General features: G+C 36.4%; 2 protein-coding genes across 2 annotated transcripts; one reads left to right on the forward strand and one right to left on the reverse strand.

Moving 5' to 3' along the window:
- Positions 1-548: 548 nt before the first annotated feature.
- LOC128030604 (T-complex protein 1 subunit gamma-like) lies at positions 549-9,469 on the forward strand. The gene is made up of 14 exons (XM_052618360.1): positions 549-674; positions 1,231-1,292; positions 1,398-1,448; positions 1,571-1,633; positions 1,728-1,824; positions 2,598-2,715; positions 3,429-3,615; positions 6,478-6,627; positions 6,710-6,842; positions 6,949-7,030; positions 7,650-7,830; positions 8,073-8,318; positions 8,845-8,976; positions 9,070-9,469. Exons 1-14 carry the CDS (start codon positions 647-649, stop codon positions 9,166-9,168), a joined length of 1,629 nt encoding a protein of 542 aa, XP_052474320.1. The 5' UTR covers positions 549-646; the 3' UTR covers positions 9,169-9,469.
- A 3,218-nt stretch (positions 9,470-12,687) lies between these two features.
- Positions 12,688-19,647, reverse strand: LOC128030606 (transmembrane protein 79-like). Its single transcript, XM_052618362.1, has 5 exons — positions 19,496-19,647; positions 17,935-18,513; positions 14,757-14,951; positions 14,380-14,602; positions 12,688-13,685 (listed from the first exon to the last, which is right to left on the reverse strand). The coding sequence occupies exons 1-5, from the start codon at positions 19,497-19,499 to the stop codon at positions 13,490-13,492; spliced, it is 1,197 nt and encodes a 398-aa protein (XP_052474322.1). The 5' UTR covers positions 19,500-19,647; the 3' UTR covers positions 12,688-13,489.
- Positions 19,648-20,220: the final 573 nt, after the last annotated feature.

Genomic DNA, 20,220 nt, shown 5'->3' on the forward strand with positions numbered 1-20,220 from the left:
TAACAGCCTTTGTTTTTTAAAGCAGTTATATAATTTCAATATAATTTAAGATGTATTTCATGAACAATACTAATATTAAAAGTACATTCATGTTTTAGAACTTAAGTTTTAATATAATTTTTAATAATACCTTATATGGTAATTTAATCTTGTTAACCATTTTAGAGTTTTTACTGTAATATCTTTCCATTAAAAAAGTTTTATTGTGTAACGTGAGGAGTTGGTATACATTCTTATATTGGATTTTAATATTTGATATTATTATTTTAATAAGTTAATATATATATATAAGCTATTTTTGGATAATATAATAGTATAATTGTTTAACATAATACATTTTTTTATATTTATATGTAAATCTGAAAGTTAGGGTTTAATTATTTGTAAGTTAAATGTACGTCTTTATCAATGTAACATTCATGTCGACACGGGATTCTTTCGAGAACTTTCAGTTCTGCTCGGATCTACACCCACCCACAAGCGTTGCTGGACTTACTTTGATTCGTGGAGATATGTGCATGTCAAATGCGTCTCGTTTGCTTATTGGTCCACTGTGTGCCTGAATGCCTGGCCACGCCTCTTTCGTCCTCTCCTCTCTCCGTCTTGCGCGTTATACGGTATCGGTGAACTAAACCACGCCGCAAACATGATGGGCCGACCGGTTCTCGTGCTTAGTGAGTGCTTATTTCATTATTCCATCTGTAAATGCGCAAGTGTAGCTTTCATATGACCGGCCACTTGACTCGGTAACAATTTGAATAAGTTTTATTCATGCAGAGGTGCTAGTATGCTAAGCTAACTAGTGTGGCACGGGGGCCTCGCGTGTCTGACAAGCTCATGTCGGTGTTCAGATTAGTCATTGTATCAACCTCGTAACATTGCTTTTTAAAAGTAATATTAAAGTCATTGCACCAAAAGTTACACAGTCTATAATAAAACTAGCGCTGCTAAGTTCTCAGTCGTGTGCTGTCTTTATGCGCCATCTGTGTAACGGAGATTTTAAAGTAATGAATTGGTTAGCATCAGGCTAACGGCACAGAAGGTGTGCTGACCAGAGCTGCACCCTGTTCCTCTTTAAGAGTAACGTAGACGGATAACATATTTGATATTTTCTCAGTTAGCATTTGCTATGTATTCTATTTTTTTTTTTTTAATAAGTTCGTTTTGTAAATGCGTAAAATAATTGGGGTTCATCATATTAAACTGATTTAATATTTTTGCTCATAACAGGTCAGAACATAAAGAGAGAATCTGGACGGAAGGTCCAGATAGGAAACATCACTGCAGCTAAGGTGGGTCTATTATTTTTATTATTATTATTATTATTGTTTTCCTCTGGATATATATCTCAGATGAGACAAAAATCACTTACTTGCTGCTTTATCTTCTCTTTTCAGACCATAGCAGACATCATCAGGACATGTCTGGGACCAAGGGCTATGATGAAGGTGGGTTTCTGACCTTCAGACCACTCTTATATTTTAGTGCATTGTCTATTGTAAGAAAATATGAAAGAAGGGATACTTCTCCAGAAAGATATATGATGAAATTATTTGTCCTCTGTGCACAGATGCTTCTGGATCCAATGGGTGGGATCGTCATGACCAATGATGGCAATGCCATTCTGAGAGAGGTGATCATGAACTCTGAATTGTTCAATAAAATGAATGCTTTGGATTTACTGAATGTTGATATAATGTTCTCTCCTCTTTTTTTGGTGAATTCAGATCCAGGTCCAGCACCCTGCTGCCAAGTCCATGATTGAGATTAGCCGCACACAGGATGAGGAGGTTGGAGATGGGACCACCTCTGTAATTATTCTGGGTGAGGGTCATCTTTGTTCTCACTGCTGTTGGATTAAGTGTATTTTGAATAAAAAGTTAAATGTATTCTTAAATAATAACTTTTCTGATTTAATAAAATTAAATAATTATTAATAATAATAAAAGTTGTCAGGATAATTTACTGTTACATTTAAATTCATTTGACAATTACACGGTTAGTTCACCCGAGAATGAAAATTTGTCCATCTTATAATCACCCTTGAAGCATCCTAGGTGTATGTGTTTTTCTTTTTTCAGAATAATTCATTCAAAGTTGTATTAAAAAATTGTCCTTATTCTTCCATGCCTTTCAATGGGGTAAGCGGTTGTCTGTTGGCAAGAAGACATGAAATAAACTCTGCGCATCTGTAATAAAACATTCCTTGCACAGATCCGGGGGTTGGAAAGGTTTGGAAGAGCTAGGACAATTTTTTATATAACTTCAATTGGGTTATCCTGAAAGGAAAGTCACATACACCTAGGATGTTTCGAGGTGAAGATGGACTAATTTTCATTCTCTGCTGAACTAACCCTTTAACAAATTAATGTTTGTACAGTACAGACCAAACGTTTGGAAACATTACTTTTTTTAATGTTTTTGAAAGATGTTTCTTCTGCTCATCAAGCCTGCATTTATTTGATAAAAAAATACAGAAAAAAAAGTAATATTGTGAAATATTATTACAACTTAAAATAATAGTTTTCTATTATTCTATTACATTTGTTCAATGGCATTTGAAGTGCTCATATCCTAACGTGTCATTCCGTGTACAGCGGGTGAGATGCTGTCAGTGGCTGAGCATTTTCTGGAACAGCAGATGCATCCTACCGTGGTGATTAGTGCATACAGAGAAGCTCTGGATGACATGTTGAACATACTCAAAGACATCAGGTAATCACACATACAACCAGTTTAATTCTTCTGTGTGAGCTATCAGTTAATAAAGGAGTAGTTCACCCCAAAATTAAACTTTGCTGAAAATATACTCACCCGCAAGTGAGTTGTTGACTAGTTTGTTTCTTAAACAGAATGTATTTGGAGCATTATATCACTTGTTCACCAGTTGACCAGCTGATAAAAGCTGATAAAAACACTTGTTAAGTGAAAAGCTGCATTTTGTAACAAATCCTCAAACCGTTGCTTCTGGATAAAATACAACTCTTCTATCCATAATAGGGATGGGTGAAAGATCGATAATAAACGTGATATTGCGTAGCTTGTCAGTGATCTACGGCTCTATTAAATGCCGCTCCATTTGAAAACAGGTGATTGAAATTTACCGCTAATCATGGAACTGGCTTTACTGACGAAATGCACGTGACAATCGCATGTGATATGTCGCCCATCCCTAATCCATAACATTGCTTTCTCCAGTGAAAAATTGGCCTGAATCAGAAGAGAAACAGTTCTGGATTTTTATAATAGAGGACAACAGGGCATTAACATTTTCATTGAGGAAAAAATATATTGATATATTGCACAAACTCGATATACCACCCAGCCCTAGTGGATCATTGAGGTGGATGCCTAGCTATAGTGGGCTGAGATGCTTCAGTGCTCTGCAGTATATTTATAGTTTTTCTACTACTTCCTTCACCTCATAGCACTCCAGTAGATGTGAATAACCGTGACATGATGTTGAAGATAATAAACTCTGCCATCAACACCAAAGCACTCAGCCGCTGGTCCACCATGGCCTGTAACATTGCTCTAGATGCTGTCCGTACTGTTGAGCTGGAGGAAAATGGACGCAAAGAGATCGACATTAAGAAGTATGCCAAAGTCGAGAAGGTAGGACACAGACTCAAAAATGTTTTCTCCTGAAGGTAACCTGAAATTAGGGGTGCTCCGATTAATTGGCTACCGATAACAGTCAGCTGATAATCGCTTTTGGATGATTGATTGCAGTCTCTAAAAGGGCCGATCTCAAGCTTTTGACACCATGCCTATCCGTGAGAGGTTTGGCATGACATGTAACAGCGTTAATGAATCACCGCACACTCTCTTTCTCTCTCAAAATGCAAATGGTTTCAAATCACATTGTGTTTGCACTATAGTAAGTGAGCTGCATGCTGCACAGTTGACACAGGAATTGTCACTTGCACTATCCAAGGCAGTGTTGCATCATCATTAAAGTTTATAAATTGCATTTTTTTCTTTTTAATTCTTGCCAGTGTTTAAACCATTCAACACTCATGTACTTTCCACTTTCTTAATAACGCCAGGTTCACATTAATCATTAATGTGTGCATTACTTTTTTTTGTGCGTATGTGGTGCATATTTTTTCCGTGCTCATGTTAATGGATTAAAGTGTTCAGATTGTACACATGGTGGCAGTCTGGCAGTGGGTTTAAGAGCGGTGCGTCTGCAGCAGTGCAGAGATAGTTTCCGCACTGAGTCTATTTTTTTGCTGCGCAGCTTGCACTGAATTAAAGTAACAGTGCATTGTTTGCAGTAAATATAAACATGCATTGACATGCATGTAGTAATTGCACCATAAATGCTACATTTAAAGTCTACTGTATTTCACAGCCAACAGATAAAGGAAAAGAGCACTTTTGTGTCAGTTGTAAGTTTTAATTTAAAATTTTTGTTATAGCTTTAGCAAAGTTATTTTTTCGGTCGTGAGCATCAATATGTTAGTCTTAAGGTTATGTATAAGGCAGTGTGCTCCAAAACGGTGACAAAATTTGCATCTTAGAAGATATAAGCATTCAAAGCCTGTAGCTCTTCTGCCAAAACAGCTCAACAAATTTGACATAACCTCATACTTCACCTCATCAAATCTTCTGAACAATCAACTTCTCTATAATCTGAAGCACCTGCCTGCTGCATTATAGCTGTAAATGTTAAACTGCTAGCTGAGATCAGCCATCTGCCGTCTTGGCAACTTGTCACTGGATTGACTCCCTTTTTGGAGCCAGCTTCCAGTCGATGAATTGCAGTTTTAGTCACTTCTGTGTTGCTTTCAAGAGAGGGTGTGGAAGGTTGCTGCTTGCACGGCGATCGCACGGAGCCGATCATATGCGCGAGTAGGCATTTAAGAAAAACTTTTACAACTGCACAGGCTCAGCAAGATTATGTCCACTATTTTGTTTTACTAAGAGTTTCATATTGAATCTAGGGGGTAATCTATTAGACTATGGCTGTCAAATGCGGCTTAACCGAGGAGACATGGTCATAACACTATTGGCTATTTTAAAAAGGCGGCGGGTCTGCTACATGTCCTGCCCTCTCTTCCTGTTTCAGTTGAAATTACGTCACCATATAGAATAATTCTACTTGTTTAAGGCACTTCAGGGGACCTTTAAAAAAAAAAAAAAAAAAAAAAAAAAAAATATATATATATATATATATATATATATATATATATATATATGCGCAAAAGTAAAAAAAAAATTGATTTGAAAGATTGAATTACTGTACTGTGTGTAAAAAAAAAAAAAAAAATTAACAATGTACGAAAATTAAGTAACAATGTTTGGGTTTAAAAAAAAAATAATGGATAAATGTTGTATGTGTGGTAAACAACCACAGATCAGGAGCAGACTCCGTGCTGCTTCTGTACCACACATGAACTACATACGCACTGCAAACTAAAGTATGTGTGAACCTCACATACAGCTCACAAAATCATTTGTACACTATTGTTAAAACAAAAATACAGTGCATGATCAAACATTTAGGTGAGATAAATGTATATTTACATATATACCCTCCACCCCTAAAAAAAAAATCCTCTCACAAGAGTCACCTAAGGGAGAAATTAATTTTCAAAAATGAAATTCAGGCCCTGAATAAATGTCTAAAAATCTTGATTGGATTACCATTATAAATAATTCTACATGATAAAATGGAGGTTCTAAAAAAGATAAGCATCGGTGATCAGATCGACAATTACAGCTATCTGTGATTGGTGATCGGCCTCAAAAATCCTAATCGGAGCACCCCTTCCTGAAATTCAATAAACTGTATATTCTTATTTAGTTTGGTTACACTTTATTTGAAAGTGTCCTTTTTACACTGTAAATATTCATTTAAGTACTGTGTAATATTAATTAACTACATGTACTTATTATATGATTGGGTTTCGGTTTAGGGTTACTTGCACTTAATTATGAATGATTAATTGCTAGTACGTGTAACAAGGACACCTTAAAAAAAAGTGTTACCCTTAGTATTGCGATCTATGTACACAATTTAAGTTTTAATTGTAATTCCAGAATGTTTTTCCCAGATATCTAATAAAATGCAAGTCATTTTATTATGATTAAAGATAAGTACGATGGCTGAGAGCTTACTAATAAAAAAAAAAAACACTTGCAGATGAAGAAAACACCTTCATCAGTTTGACCATTTAAAGCACACATGTTGGCAAACTGATGGTGTTTTCTGAATTTGCTGATGTTTTTAAATTATTTTTACTAGCATGTGTTTTAAGTTGCAGCGCGTTGAGCTCTCTCGGCCATGGATATGATAAAAAAAAATATTTTTTTGGACAGTTTTGTGGACTATTGGATAATACTAACCAGTATAAAAAATACATGATCCAGTTTATTCTCATTGGATAAAATTAAGACCTGCAGTTCAAGTTGTCTTTAAACAGATTAAATGTTAAGCAATACCTAATTGCACTTTTTGTGTGTGAATAGGTTCCTGGTGGCTTCATTGAGGACTCATGTGTGCTGAAGGGGGTGATGGTAAATAAGGATGTAACTCATCCCCGTATGCGAAGACTCATCAAGAACCCCAGAATTGTTCTGCTGGACTGCTCTCTGGAGTACAAGAAGGGTGAGAGTCAGGTAAGGTGTTGTCTGAATCCAGAATCTTCCTCTGACTGCCTTGCATCTAAAACACTGACCTTTGTCCTCTCGCTCCTCTCAGACTGATATTGAGATCACTCGTGAGGAAGACTTTGCCCGGATTCTGCAGATGGAGGAAGAGTACATCCAGCAGATCTGTGAAGACATTATTCGTCTCAAACCTGACCTGATCTTCACTGAAAAGGGCATCTCTGGTAAAAATGAGCACTTATGCAGTCATGTGTTTGAGAAGCAATGGTGGTCTTTTTTCTTTTTTTTTTTTAAGATCATGTGAGTTGTATTAAATTGTGATCTCTCTAGATCTGGCTCAGCACTATCTGATGAAAGCAAACATCACTGCAATCCGTCGTGTCAGGAAGACGGACAACAACCGTATTGCAAGGTGTAGAAATATGTGCTTTTGTCAACACATTGATGAATTGTTTTTCATGAATTTTTGTTGTGTAGTTGATTGCATCAGTGGTTATTTTGCCAGGCGTGCATGCACAAAATGCAGAAGTTTTTTTTATAATTCCAAGGTTCCCACAGCCTTTGGGAAACCTGGAAATAATAGGACATTTAGAATTTATTAATCTTAAAATGTTAATCGTGGCATGTCTTTAGTGGATATAAATTGTATTTTTTGTATGCCTAGTTGAGTTGCTTAGATATTGCGTGTGTAGATTAATGATGTTTGATTTGTGAGTGACAAACATTTTAAGAATGATGATTCTTTTTAATGAATTTGGCAAAATGGTTTACAATTTGATTTTTTTATTAGTATTTATATACTATTAAAGTTTTTTATTAAAGTTTTAAATAAGCTTTTATTTTTTATTTATATAATGTAAGTTGTAGTAGTTTTGTGTGCTTGTCATTTTTATTTTTGTGTATCTTTTATTTTAGTTTAGAAGTTTTAGTAATTAAACACTATATTTTATTAAGCATTTTTAATTACATAAAGTTGTTTTAAGTTAACAATGGCAATACTTATACTCTCTACTTCTGCTTGTCTCTCTCAGAGCATGTGGTGCACGTATTGCCAGCAGAACAGATGAGCTCCGTGAAGAGGATGTGGGTACAGGAGCTGGCCTATTTGAAGTGAAGAAGATCGGTGATGAGTATTTCGCCTTTGTGACCGAGTGCAAAGACCCCAAAGCCTGTACCATTCTGCTTAGAGGAGCCAGCAAAGAGATCTTAGCGGTGAGAAAAAGCTGGAAGAGGGAACTAAGGAGATAGAGACTGGGGCCACTGTTAAAAATTAGTGGAAGATTAGTGAGAATGTTTTTTTTAATCATTATTAAGCGTCTTGAAAAGGTCTCTACAGTGAGATAATTCAGCAGGCCATTTGTTGAATGTTTGATCAGCTCAGCCAGAGTTGTCTGGTATCAGGGGATTTTGCACGTTAATTGACTTGTCACTGTTTGACTGATGATCTTTCTCAGGAAGTGGAGCGAAACCTGCAGGATGCCATGCAGGTGTGCCGTAATGTCCTGTTGGACCCGCATCTGTTGCCAGGCGGTGGAGCAGTGGAGATGGAGGTGTCCCATCGGCTGACGGAGCGTTCCCGAGCGCAGACTGGTGTAGAGCAGTGGCCATACCGCGCCGTGGCTCAGGCCCTGGAGGTCATCCCACGTACACTCATCCAGAACTGTGGAGCCTCCGCAATACGTGTGCTCACTTCCCTTAGGGTAAGTTGATCCAAAAGCACAGTTCTTGTATTTTTATTTCAGTTTTTTGTTACTTCTCTTGAGTAACTTACATTTCAGTTGACGTAAATGTATGGCTGCACAAGTAATTGAATTTGTAATTGTGATTTAAATTACTTGATCTTTCAAAGCAGCATGTTATTCTGCGTGCTTAAGATCAGTTTTTTTTTCTTTTTACGCATTATCTTAAGTGGTTTTCTATTGTTTTAATTTTAGTTCTTAAGTAACATTTTACCATGCAAATGTTTTTTTTTTCTTCTTTTTTAAAGTATACAATCCAAAGTAGAGTTGATGTTTGAGGCATAATACCATGGTTTCAGTTTTTACAGCCTGTTTATTTTCATATAAAAATATTGATTGAAAAATGTTTATACTGTTTGAAGCAACAGCAATGTAAATGATAGTCGTAATTAATCTAAATTACAATTTCAAGTAAATAATCGACAATAATGTTTTTTGTCATAACCATTGCAGCCCTGTGTTAATGTGTTTCTCATCTCTATTGTAGGCCAAGCACACTCAGGAGGGCAATACCTCATGGGGTATCAATGGAGAGACAGGAACTCTTGCTGAAATGGAGCAGCTGGGGATTTGGGAACCGCTGGCAGTTAAAGCCCAGACATACAAAACTGCAGTTGAGGTAAAAAAAAAAAAAAAAAAAAAAACCTGCTCCAGGAGGAAGATGGAGGTGATTTTTCTTGTGACTTAATGGATTTTCTCATTTTCTTCTTAGACGGCCATCCTGTTACTGCGCATTGATGACATTGTTTCTGGTCACAAGAAGAAGGGAGACGATCAGGCGGGTGGTGCACCGATGGAGGACAAGGAGTAGAGGAACAGGAACAAGAGTTTAGAAAGGACAGTAATACAGCAAATGAATAGCAAATTTACACAAGCATTTATTTGTGCAAAACTCCATTCTCCAACAGATTGTTCTGATCAGAAAGCCATTTGCACTGTTGCTTTGTGTTGTCATTAGTCCAGAAGCTCTTCTTCCGTTTTATTTTCCCCTCTGGCAAATGAAACGACTCTGGATTGGATTAGACTGTGCTTGTGCTAGAATCTCTGTGCTTCATTTTGCTGGTATTGTTACTTTGTATTGCCTACCAATGATAAATTTCAATATCAGACCATGTTGTGTTGAAATTTTCCTTTGCTGAACCTCCTTAAGTTGAATATAAACACGTTGGTAGCTTACTATGATTATGTAATTAATTTTCTTCACAGAAGCTTTAACCTTTGCAAATTCCTCCCAAAAAGTCACACGGAACACTCCACATTTTAAAATGTATTTGACAAAAATGTCTACATGCATCAAAATTCAACTCCCATTTTCCCAAATGCACCACTTTACAATAAGGTTAATTTTGTTAACATTTATGCATTAGGTATGAACCTACATTAATGCTGTTCAATGTTAGTTAATTTTAATTTCTAAATGTTCGTTAATGAATCCTCATATATTAATACAAATATTAATGTATTAAGTATATGTAGACATGAGTATTAAATGTTAGCTAACATAAAACATGGACAAAACTTTGCTGTAAATCTTAGTGTAGAGACCTTTATTGTAAAGTTACCAGCTGTTTCTGTATTAAAAAATATTTTGTAAAAAAAGTCATATTGAGGCACCTAGCATTAACAGTATGACGTGCCATTTTAACACCATTCAAGGATGTTTCCTGTGGTCAAATGCAGCGTTTTACAAAATATATACAAATATATTTGTAAAAATAACACTCAAAAACAAACAATAAAGTAGAACAAATTTTTCTTTCTAAAGCATCCCCCGTAGAATATTATACTTGAGTCCAGTAATGTTAAGATTTTCTAAACTTCAAACAATCTAGAAGGAAGGACCACCCATAAATTACATAGTGATCAGTTCATCTTTTAGTCTGTATAGGTTTGTCATTTAACAGTATTCTGAATGCTAAGACAATTAAATTTTTGGATTTCAGCACCACCAAAGAAGTTCAACTGCAGTTTTGGCTGTGCTGAATGGCACGCAGACCTAATCTGTCATAATCACAAAAACTGAATCCATCACCAGTCCTTGCAAAGAGACAAAATACATTCAAATTTACCCAGATTATCAGTCATGGGTTTCAATATGCCACTGATTTGTGTTCATGAGAGAGAGATGAGGATGTCACCCCTGGGCTCGTTCTCCTGTCTCTGGGTCCACGCCACTGTCCAGCTCTGACAAAAACAGGACAACACATGAAAAATGATAACTTTTATTTTTTTTTATCAGGCATGTAAAAGAATCACTTGACACAACCAAGGTCAGAATCTCTTACCCATGATTGTATCACTGGAGGACAGGCGGCACTGCTGGTTAAAGGAAAGTCCTGGAACATCTGATATTGCATAACCTGAACCAGTTGGATCCATATCTGTGTCCATGGCTGTTCAGATGGCAGGGAAAACAAAGAGTTTAATAATAACTTGACCCTCTACAGCATAGCATTGCCTTCAAGCAATGGGAAGTTTTTATTATGTCCATTGTTCAGTACATGATTTCTAAAATGATTGCAACCACTTAAACTGTTCAAAAAGTATCAAAGAACAGTCCAATAAGGTGTGAGAGTCACTATAAAGCACCATTTGAAGACAGGACTTACTTTTCAGACATGAGCACATGGTGTGAGAAGGCAGCAAGATTTTTTGCTTTAGTAATCTTATTTAAAATTACATGAATTGTGCATAAAAATGATGTGTGTGTATGAAGGTGTTGACGAGACAATGTTCAGAAATTGGCATGGCAACGTTGTGCGAGAAGTAGTAAGGAAGCAGGGGTCCACAGATTTCCCACTGGCAATAAATATGGACAAATAATGTGTGAAAAAAATGGAAGATGCTGTTTCACAGAAGTTGACGGAGTAAAATCTTATTTCATATGCAGACTTGAGCATGATATGTCCTGCAGAGTTAGCTCCAACCCTGATCAAACACATCAGAACCAGCTAATGAATGTTTTGTAAGATTACTAGAAATCTACAGGCAGGTGTTTAATTGTTGGACCTAAACTAAACCCAAAAATATATTTTGGGATGGGGGGTGAGGGGTGGTAAAAAAAAAAAAAAGTTTTATCAATAAAATGTTCCCAAATAAACCAAAAAATGATGTGGAATAATCATGTAATCAAAACATGTATAGAAGAAGGTTAATACCATGCATGCATTGCGTAGCAATAACTAACAATGTGCTTTTTGGTGCTGTATAGTCACACTTGAAAAATCACATTTGGTTCCAGCTAATTAAAAATAATTAAAAAAATTTGAAGTATGATTTGCTCTGGGGGGAAAAAGCCACTCTCTCCATTTATAAATATAATTATAAACATTAGACGTTGTATTAGATGTAGCCTACTCAATAGATACTTTATAAAATTATTTAAAGCTTTATCTAGGCATACAGGGCAAAGGGCACCTTTTAAGATGTTTGCTGTGGTAGGCCTATATCTATTAAACTGCTAGTTGTTGCAACTAAGTTAATTTTAGATTGAAGCTGACCTGAGAGCTCATCTTGCAGGTGGGAATCAGACTGAGGGGGTCTCGAGAAGGTCTCGACGCTGAAGGCTCTGTTGTTCCCGCAGTTTGACCCAGAGGTTCCTGCCTGAGGCGGGCTTTCTAATGTTCTCCATTGGCCTCCAGTGGGCACGAGCGCGCTCCTCGAGTCTGTGCAGTGTGGTTGATAATGATAAAACAAGTGGTATTACTAACTTGATTTGCAGCTTCCGAGAGGCAGCTGGCACAAAACAACAACAACAACAAACAAACATAAAATTACTCCCAATCAATTCAGTAAAACACAACTTAACACACTCTAGGGTCAAAATCCTTAGGTACATTTTAATACTTGATGAGGGCCAAAGCAGACATACGATAAATGTCTCGTATACGGCCTTTACGTCGTGTCTTCAAGGACACAACGACCATATGTTAATGTAAAATTTCTAGGTTATTGTTTTTAAGTTTTGTGGGGTTTAATTGCTTGCATGAATTAAACAATAATAACTCAAGTTATGTCATCGTCGGTCTTCTTACCGCTGCACAAGTTTCTCCTCAGCTTTCGAAACAGACAAGCGCTGTGTTTCCTGCGGCCTTGAGATGTCATTCTGCCTCCGTATATGATACAAAAGTATTATTATTAAAACTGCTGGTGGTTTGCCGTCAACCTTCCATGTTTTCGAGCTATCAAATGACAGCAGGTAGTAGGAAATATTTTTTGCCCTCCGACAAAAAATAAACTTGTTGAACTGGTTCGAAACGACCACCACTGTATGCGATGACCAGCGTTTTTTACATTAGTTTATGCACAAAAACAGCCATTGACAGAAATATTGGATTTGTTCAAAATGTTTATGCAAATATAACAAACAGAAATTAATTCCATCTTAACACATTCAATTGCACTTGGCTACAGTTTTCTTATATCTCTTTACAGCTTTGATTAGTATTTCATTTAGAGATCTTCTAATTTGATTACTGAAGTCATATATTTAAATATATCTGCTAAAATATATGTCTCCACTTAGCACACAGTAAACGTCATATTGTCCTTAAATTACCAAAGAGATGTAGGAGTGGTTGTGGAAAATGACAAGTTTGGGCAGGCCACTACCTTCACACACCAAACAATAAAGACTTGAATAAGCAATCAATGCCTGACTCCAAAAAAAAAAAAAAAAAATATATATATATATATATATATTGGAATAAATAATTGGATATTTGTTTTCTTCTTGTTGACATTCTCTTCTTAAAATAGATGAGATGAAAACAGTATATTTGGAGCTCTTTTGAGCTTTGGTTTTGTGTTTGGTGCAATAAAGGGTTGTTCATTTTAATTTGTAGTTTAATGTCTAAAGTTTCAGTACACAACTTCTATTTATAAGTTAGTTCGAGGAAAAAAAAATCCCTCCTTTGTTCTACCCCTCCTCTCTTTCCTTTGACTGGAGTTCTTTCAATTTCAACCCACCTGGTCATGATATAAAAGTACTCAGGAAAGTAAAGAAAAGGAAGGGAAAAATAAATTGGATTAAACATTCTCAGAAATGTCTTATAGTCCTATTTAAGCTGGCTCTAAGCCTAAAGAGATCTGGTCTACATTTGGCAGTAGCAGAGGTGTCAGATGTGGCATGTTTAGCCCCAGAACCGCTGTTTTGTTGAAGGAACAGGTGGTTCTGGGATGTCTGGGGCAAAGATGGAGCCTGCAGATTCAGAGAGGAAGATGAAGTAGAGGTTGGCCACCAGCATAACCAGCATTGGCAGAAACGAAAACCCAAAGCCAACACCTCTCACACTGCTGTCACAAGCTGCTGCGACCCAGTACAGTAATCTGTGATGCACAAAGACACAAAACAAAAATACATAAAAGTCATAAAAAAAAAAGTATTGTTAGTACACATTGAATATCTGGAATTCAGAATCTAATTTAAACCTATGAATAAACTAAAGTTTATTATTTCAGAAAATAAAAAAAGTAACAAAACACAAACAAAACGAAAAACATACCGAAACATAAAAACATGATAAAATGACAAAATAAATGAATGAATCGCTAAGGTTGTAACAATATATTATGCCACAATATATAACAATACAAAAATATAACATGGATAGCAACAATATGCATTGTGTCTAATCACCCAAAAAATTTAAGCTCAGACATATTTAATTCAGGCTTTTATATAGATATAATCATTGGTCAATGCACATACAAAGAGCACTTAAATGCGGTAAACCTGGAAGCTCAAAGTTGTTATGTCTATATTCTTGATAATTTCTATTTCCCCTTAAGTTTTAGTTATTTTGCTATGAGAAATGTTGCCTTGGCAACTAGCTAAAAAAAAAGTTTTTATATTTTATTTCAGTTAACAAAAAAATGTACACCTTACATTTTAACTCTATTTTGGTCTTGTTTATCACATTGAATTGTGACATAAGTGTTACACTCCTACTAATCAGTGCCAATTTTGTGGCCCTTTCCAAATCAGAGATTTGGTCCTCCAAATTCAGGAAGGATTTTGTACCTGCCAAAGGCAAAAATGATGGTGAGAAGAGGAATTAGTTTGAGCAGATTCTGATTTAGGTAGGCAGCCATGACAGCCAGTTGGAGGAAGTAAAGGAGAAAGAGCGAGACTGAGTCTTCCACATAACGCTGGTGAACTGCCACCTGCTTAATTTCTCCCTCCCCCTCAAACCGTGGCTTCAAGGAGCGATACCTCAGACGGGACACACCTAGTACCAACATACCTAAGAGTGGAAAGAAAAAACAAAATAACTGTTTCCAAACAGCTCTTTTTGATTGAATGATTCAGCACTGAATGAACACAAAGATATAGTGTATCTAACAAAAATGAATCTCTCAGAGTCAAAACAGACTCATATTCATCTGGGTACTGCTTACCGAGGACAATAGGTATGACTGCAAAAACAGAGCAGCGCAGTGTGTAGACCAGCCGTAGGGGGGCGCTGTCAAGCAGAGGGGCATCAAAGGGAAGAAAGACATAGCCACCCCATACCAGCAAGGGGAAGATCAGGGCAGAAGTGAACATAGATGCACCCAGTTTAAGAGCATCACGACAAGATCCGCCAGAGCTACCTGAGAAAGAGATAGAGATACATTTTTCATGATTTTGTAAAAAACAAAAAAAAAAACGAACAAAAAAAACAAAAAACACTTGCATTCACCATTGAAGAAAACAGTTGTGCTGCTTAATATTTTTGTGGAAATTTGTGTTTTTTTGTTCATTTTTCAATATACAATTTGCAATCCTGAAGGAAAAATAGATTGCACACAAGTTTGCAAAAGGTCTTATTTAAATAACAATAATAACTGATTTAAAATGATTTTTCAATTTGGTTTGTGAGATTTTACATAAAATTATTAAATGTTAGGGATGTACAGATATTAAAATGATATACTATTGTGTGTAAATGCATTATTAAAAAACTAAACTAAAATCTATTATTTTAAAAACGCTGAATTATAAAAGTGAATTTACCGATCACAATATTATAATGTACAGTATGAAAATCAATGTTAATTTAAGATTTGCTAAATATTACATTCAATAGGAATAATTTTAGTTTTTTAAAGATAAAAAAAAAAACACATGAACACTTTCTCCTTTACTTCCTCCAACTGGCTTTCATGGCTGCCTACCTAAATCAGGATCTGCTTAAACTAATTCCTTTTCTCATTATCGTTTTTGTCTTTGACGGGTACAAAATCTCTCCTGAACTTGGAGGACCAAATCTCTGTTTTATATAACCTCTTGCTTCAGATCCTGTCATCACTAACATGAATTTAGAGGATCAGGTGAATTTTTTTTATTTTTTTTATAACAAGTGTTATAATATTTTAAACCTTATTGCACCGCTCAAGCTTATTCCTTTGAAGCACAAATCACAGCCATGGATCAATAGTGATGTCCGGGTGCTTAGACAGCAATGTCGGCAATGTGACCACGGGTGGTAGAAATATGGGAATCAAGTGTCCTATGAAATGCTGAGGGACTCATTGTGCACATTTCAAAAGGTGGCTAAGGCAGCTTTTAAGGCAAAACATTTGTCAGAAATCATTGGCAAAATTTTTTATTTATCCAGAACATGATTCTCAGGCATCGATTCTGAGTTAAATCGCCCCCAGTGCTTTTTTTCTTTAATGTGTGAAATTTTCCTCAAGTATTTTGTAGCTAAAGTAAATAGTGTTAAGGCTCAATTAGCTATTATGGTAAATGCTTGTCTTTTAACAGGGGTAGTACTAGATTGTTTTAAATAAGCGTTTGTATACCCTATATGTAAGAAGCCTTCACTTGATTTTAGACCAATTTCCTATCTCCCGTTTCTATCAAAAATGTAAGAATTTTTAATTTTTCTATTTCAAAACCACTTGATTATTAGTGGTATTTCTAAAGTTTTTCAGTCTGGTTTTAAAGGTTTGCACAGTAAAAAGTCTGCCCTCTTGGAGGTTTTTAATTATATTTTAATTACAACTGATGTGGGCAATATTATGGCTTTAGTGCTTTTAGACCTTAGTTCAGCATTTGATTTTGTTGACCACGGTCTCTTGAGGTTGGAGCATTGCATTGGTATTAGGGGCACTGTACTTTTAGTGAGTAAAGGCAAGTAGCTACTCCTCTTCTGTAGTGCATTCTACAAGTGGTGTTCTCCAGGGATCAATCTCGGCACCGATATGTTTTCACTGTTACCCATGCAATCAATATATAGGAGATTTGGTGTATAATATCACTGCTATGCTGACAGTACTCAGCTCTACATACCACTTAAACGTGATGATATTTCTGCTATAAATCAATGAATTTGCCCGTCTCCTTGAACTGAAAATGTGGCTTACAAATAACTTTCTATATCTAAATAATGACAAAACAGAAGATGTTTTGTTTCAGATCAAATGGCAAAACTGACTTGAGCACAACTGATTTGGGCTCTCACCCCATATCAAGTCCACAATGCTAAAAATTCCAGGTTTTATACCTGACTGCGAACTAAAGTTAGAGAAACAAATGAATGCCACAGTGAGCTCCAGACTTTACCATCTTCGTAGATTCGCCAAGGTTAAACAATACCGGAGCAGGAAGAGTTTTGAGACTGTAATACATACTTTCATCTCTTCACGACTCGATTATTGTAACTAGCTTTACTATGGCTTGCAGTTCTCATCTATACATCGACTTCAGTTGGTTCAAAATGTGGCTGCCTGTTTGAACACGGACAGGCGCAAACGGATTCATATTACACTTAGCTTACACCCGCTGCACTGGTTACCTTCCAGTACCTTATTGAGTTTAAAATTTAGCTTTGTGTTCAAAGCTGTAAATCCTTAAGAGTATCTTTAAAAAATATCTTTTAAGAGTTGCTTACTGTTCACAATCCTGTCAGATCACTCAGATCTCAGACTACAAATATGTCGTGGGCTCCCAGAACTAGACTAAAATGTAGGGGAGATGGAGCTTTCTCTGTTGCTGCTCCCAAATTATGAAACAATCTGCCTCTATCTATCAGAACTGCTTCTACAGTGTCTGAATTTTAATTTCTGTTAAAAACACATATTTTCTCCAGTGCTTTTAATGATAGGTGATTCAGTCATTTTAAGCTTATATGGACTTTACTGTTATGTTGAAGCCACCATATGCAGTGCTAATGTAGCGATTAGGTCTGTGTATTTTTTAAATGCTGTAATTAGATTTATGCTTTATGTACAGCACTTTGGACAAATAAAGTGGTTTTAAATGTGCTTTAAACATAAATTGAACATTGAACATTAAGTGAGCAGAAGATAACGACAAAGGTAATCTACATGCAAAAACAGGGGAAATGAGTATGCGCAGTTAAATAACCAACATCATTTTTACTTTCACAGACGCTTTTAACGAAAGCTGCTTACGTTCCATTCAAGGTATACATTTATCAGTTTATGCATTCCCTGGTAATTGAGCCCATGATCTTGGTGTTGGTAGAGCCATACTCTGCTGTTTGAGCTACATGAATGTATATCAGCCTATACCAATAAATTCTATATTATCAGTTGATAATGATGTACTATTTTAATCTGAACTTACAGCAGCGTGATTTTGATGTGACGGACCAGTCCTGGTAATAGTCTTCTAGCGGTGTTCCATGTGTCCCATGTGTCCCCATGAAGGGACTTTTCTCTTCTTCATCATCTCTCAAGTGGTCTGCAGCCTCCTGCTTGCTAGTGGAGCGCAGGATGGAGATGCTGGGGCTGAAGACTCGGGCTGCATTCTCTGGCATCATGTTCACCTCCTCCACCTCTATCTCCGAGCCGGTGCTTTTCACTCCGTTTTTCAGCTCAGAGTCAGAAAAACTCTCTTTCCCTGTATCCATCTCCTTAAGCAAAAACTCCTCCCTCTCACTCTCCGTCCGGCTCACTCCCCCGTGGAGTGAGATGCAATCTGATTTCACACTTGTGCTCTCCCCAACCTTGACTGGCATCTGAATCTGTGGTTCAGCTTTATTCTCAGGCCACTGTAGGGTACTGGGTTCCATACTTGCAGATTTGACCATTTCTTCTTTGTTCTCCTCCTCAGTGCTGTTCACATTCTTTGTTATCTTGCCCACATCTGCTACCCATTCGGGGATTTTGAGCACCTTTTCTGGTCCAGGAGGGCCCTTTGTCCCTGAAAAATTAAAATCAGAAATTCTGGCAATGAAAGAATTGGAGAAGCTGGCTACAGTCTGTCTGAGAAATTTTGTAAGAGGTTTAAATTTTGTGAATGAGCATCTCCTACTGAAACCAATAAGTAATACATTAGAAGGAGAATAAGTTATTAGCAGATAGCAGAGCAAGAACTTACAGAGACTCTAACTTCAGCCTACTGTCTGAACCACAAGTTTATCATACATTATCATATTCCCTGATAATAAATAAACAAGTAAAAATAATCTAGTATCACTCTTAAAAGTTAATAACTAGTTAAATGGTGCTATTTTTTTGTCAAGTTCACAGATAAACCTGACAGAAAATCTAGTTTACAACGGTAGCTAGCTTGTTTCTAGTCAGTGTTTGTAGACTATCTTGGACAGGGTAACATACAAGCTTATGGTGGTTTTAGGAACATATAAGTGGGTCAACATGCAAAGAGTGGTTAAATACTAGTTTAAGCTAATTTAAATCATTAACCCAGTCAAACTAAAGTAACTATGACTTCATGGTAGATGTCATGCAAAACTATTTGTAAGCAATATAAAAACAACTAACTATACATTAGCTGTCAAAGGACGTTGATTTCCTCAGACAATCAACCCTGTAAATATTTCTTTAGCAGGAAACTATGACATTTAACTTAGTCACATTTGGTATCGCTACGCAGACGAGTAACTGAAAGCGAACAAGGCCGAAAACAACCAGGACAGATAATAATCACACGAGAGCGAGCTCAGAAGAACGACATCACTCATTCTCAAGCTGTTATCGTCTACAAGAAACATTTGATCTTTATTGTGTTCAACGGGTCTTATTTTAATAATGAAAAGGAGATTCCTTAACCAGGCTGAAAGTAATTTACTATGTCAAAAAGCTAAAACTCTCTGCGCTACACAGGTTAAGAAACATGTAACACTTCAAGTAAAAGTATAAAACTTTCCAATGTACTAACTCACCCATATTTCAGCACAGGATGTATTTTTTCTTTCTGGATTGTTTTTCCTTTCCTCAACTGTAGTGAAACTTCCGTAGGGGAAGTTCAGGTGTGTTCAGGTGAAGTTAAAGGGAAAGTCTCTTAAAGGGGAGGTGTGTCACTGTCTGTCATCAGCGGCAGCGCGGCTGTAGCACCAGGTATGTACCGCTTTACACACTCATCAACTCATTAGTGTGAAAGTGTGAAGTGGCCTCTTGATAGATGTGTAGGCTACATGCTTCCTTGCTTCCATACACTGAATGGACAGCCTCCCAGAATCTGTAAGACTCTGTAAAAAATCTTATCTTTAATGTTTGGAGCAAGATAGTTGAAGTTGCTTGTGTGGCACCCTTTAGGAAGTTAGCATTTTCTAATAAAACAGGAGTACTGAAAGCTCTGTGTTCTGTGTTTCAGCTCTGGGGCAACTATATAGAACAAAGACACTGAGCAGTGGATGTCTACTTGTATTTAGGGACAAACTCCTTTTAGTCAATTCAAATTTATTTAAATTGTAAAAAGTTTAAACAATAGAATTTTGAATAAAATATAATTACAATTGAAAATAATAATAACAACTTTTTATATTATTACATAAATTAAACTGTGAGGGCAAAACTCAATTTTCACTCTGGTCATCAGCATGGTCACACTTTAGTGCCCCTTGATACTGAGTGCCCACATCAAGTAGAAAAAATATTCCCAGGTTTA

The sequence above is a fragment of the Carassius gibelio genome, chromosome A16, assembly GCF_023724105.1.
Source record: "Carassius gibelio isolate Cgi1373 ecotype wild population from Czech Republic chromosome A16, carGib1.2-hapl.c, whole genome shotgun sequence".
Classification (NCBI taxonomy): domain Eukaryota; kingdom Metazoa; phylum Chordata; class Actinopteri; order Cypriniformes; family Cyprinidae; genus Carassius; species Carassius gibelio.

What these genes read in the sequence shown, in the direction of transcription:
- LOC128030604 (XM_052618360.1), top strand. Translation starts at nt 647, where the DNA reads ATGATGGGCCGACCGGTTCTCGTGCTTA. An exon ending in CCGACCGGTTCTCGTGCTTA is followed by an intron (nt 675 to 1,230) that starts GTGAGTGCTTAT and finishes TGCTCATAACAG; the next exon opens with GTCAGAACATAAAGAGAGAA. An exon ending in CATACAAAACTGCAGTTGAG is followed by an intron (nt 8,977 to 9,069) that starts GTAAAAAAAAAA and finishes TTTTCTTCTTAG; the next exon opens with ACGGCCATCCTGTTACTGCG.
- LOC128030606 (XM_052618362.1), bottom strand. An exon ending in AGTCATACCTATTGTCCTCG is followed by an intron (nt 14,603 to 14,756) that starts GTAAGCAGTACC and finishes TTCCACTCTTAG; the next exon opens with GTATGTTGGTACTAGGTGTG. An exon ending in ATCATTTTTGCCTTTGGCAG is followed by an intron (nt 13,686 to 14,379) that starts GTACAAAATCCT and finishes TGTGCATCACAG; the next exon opens with ATTACTGTACTGGGTCGCAG.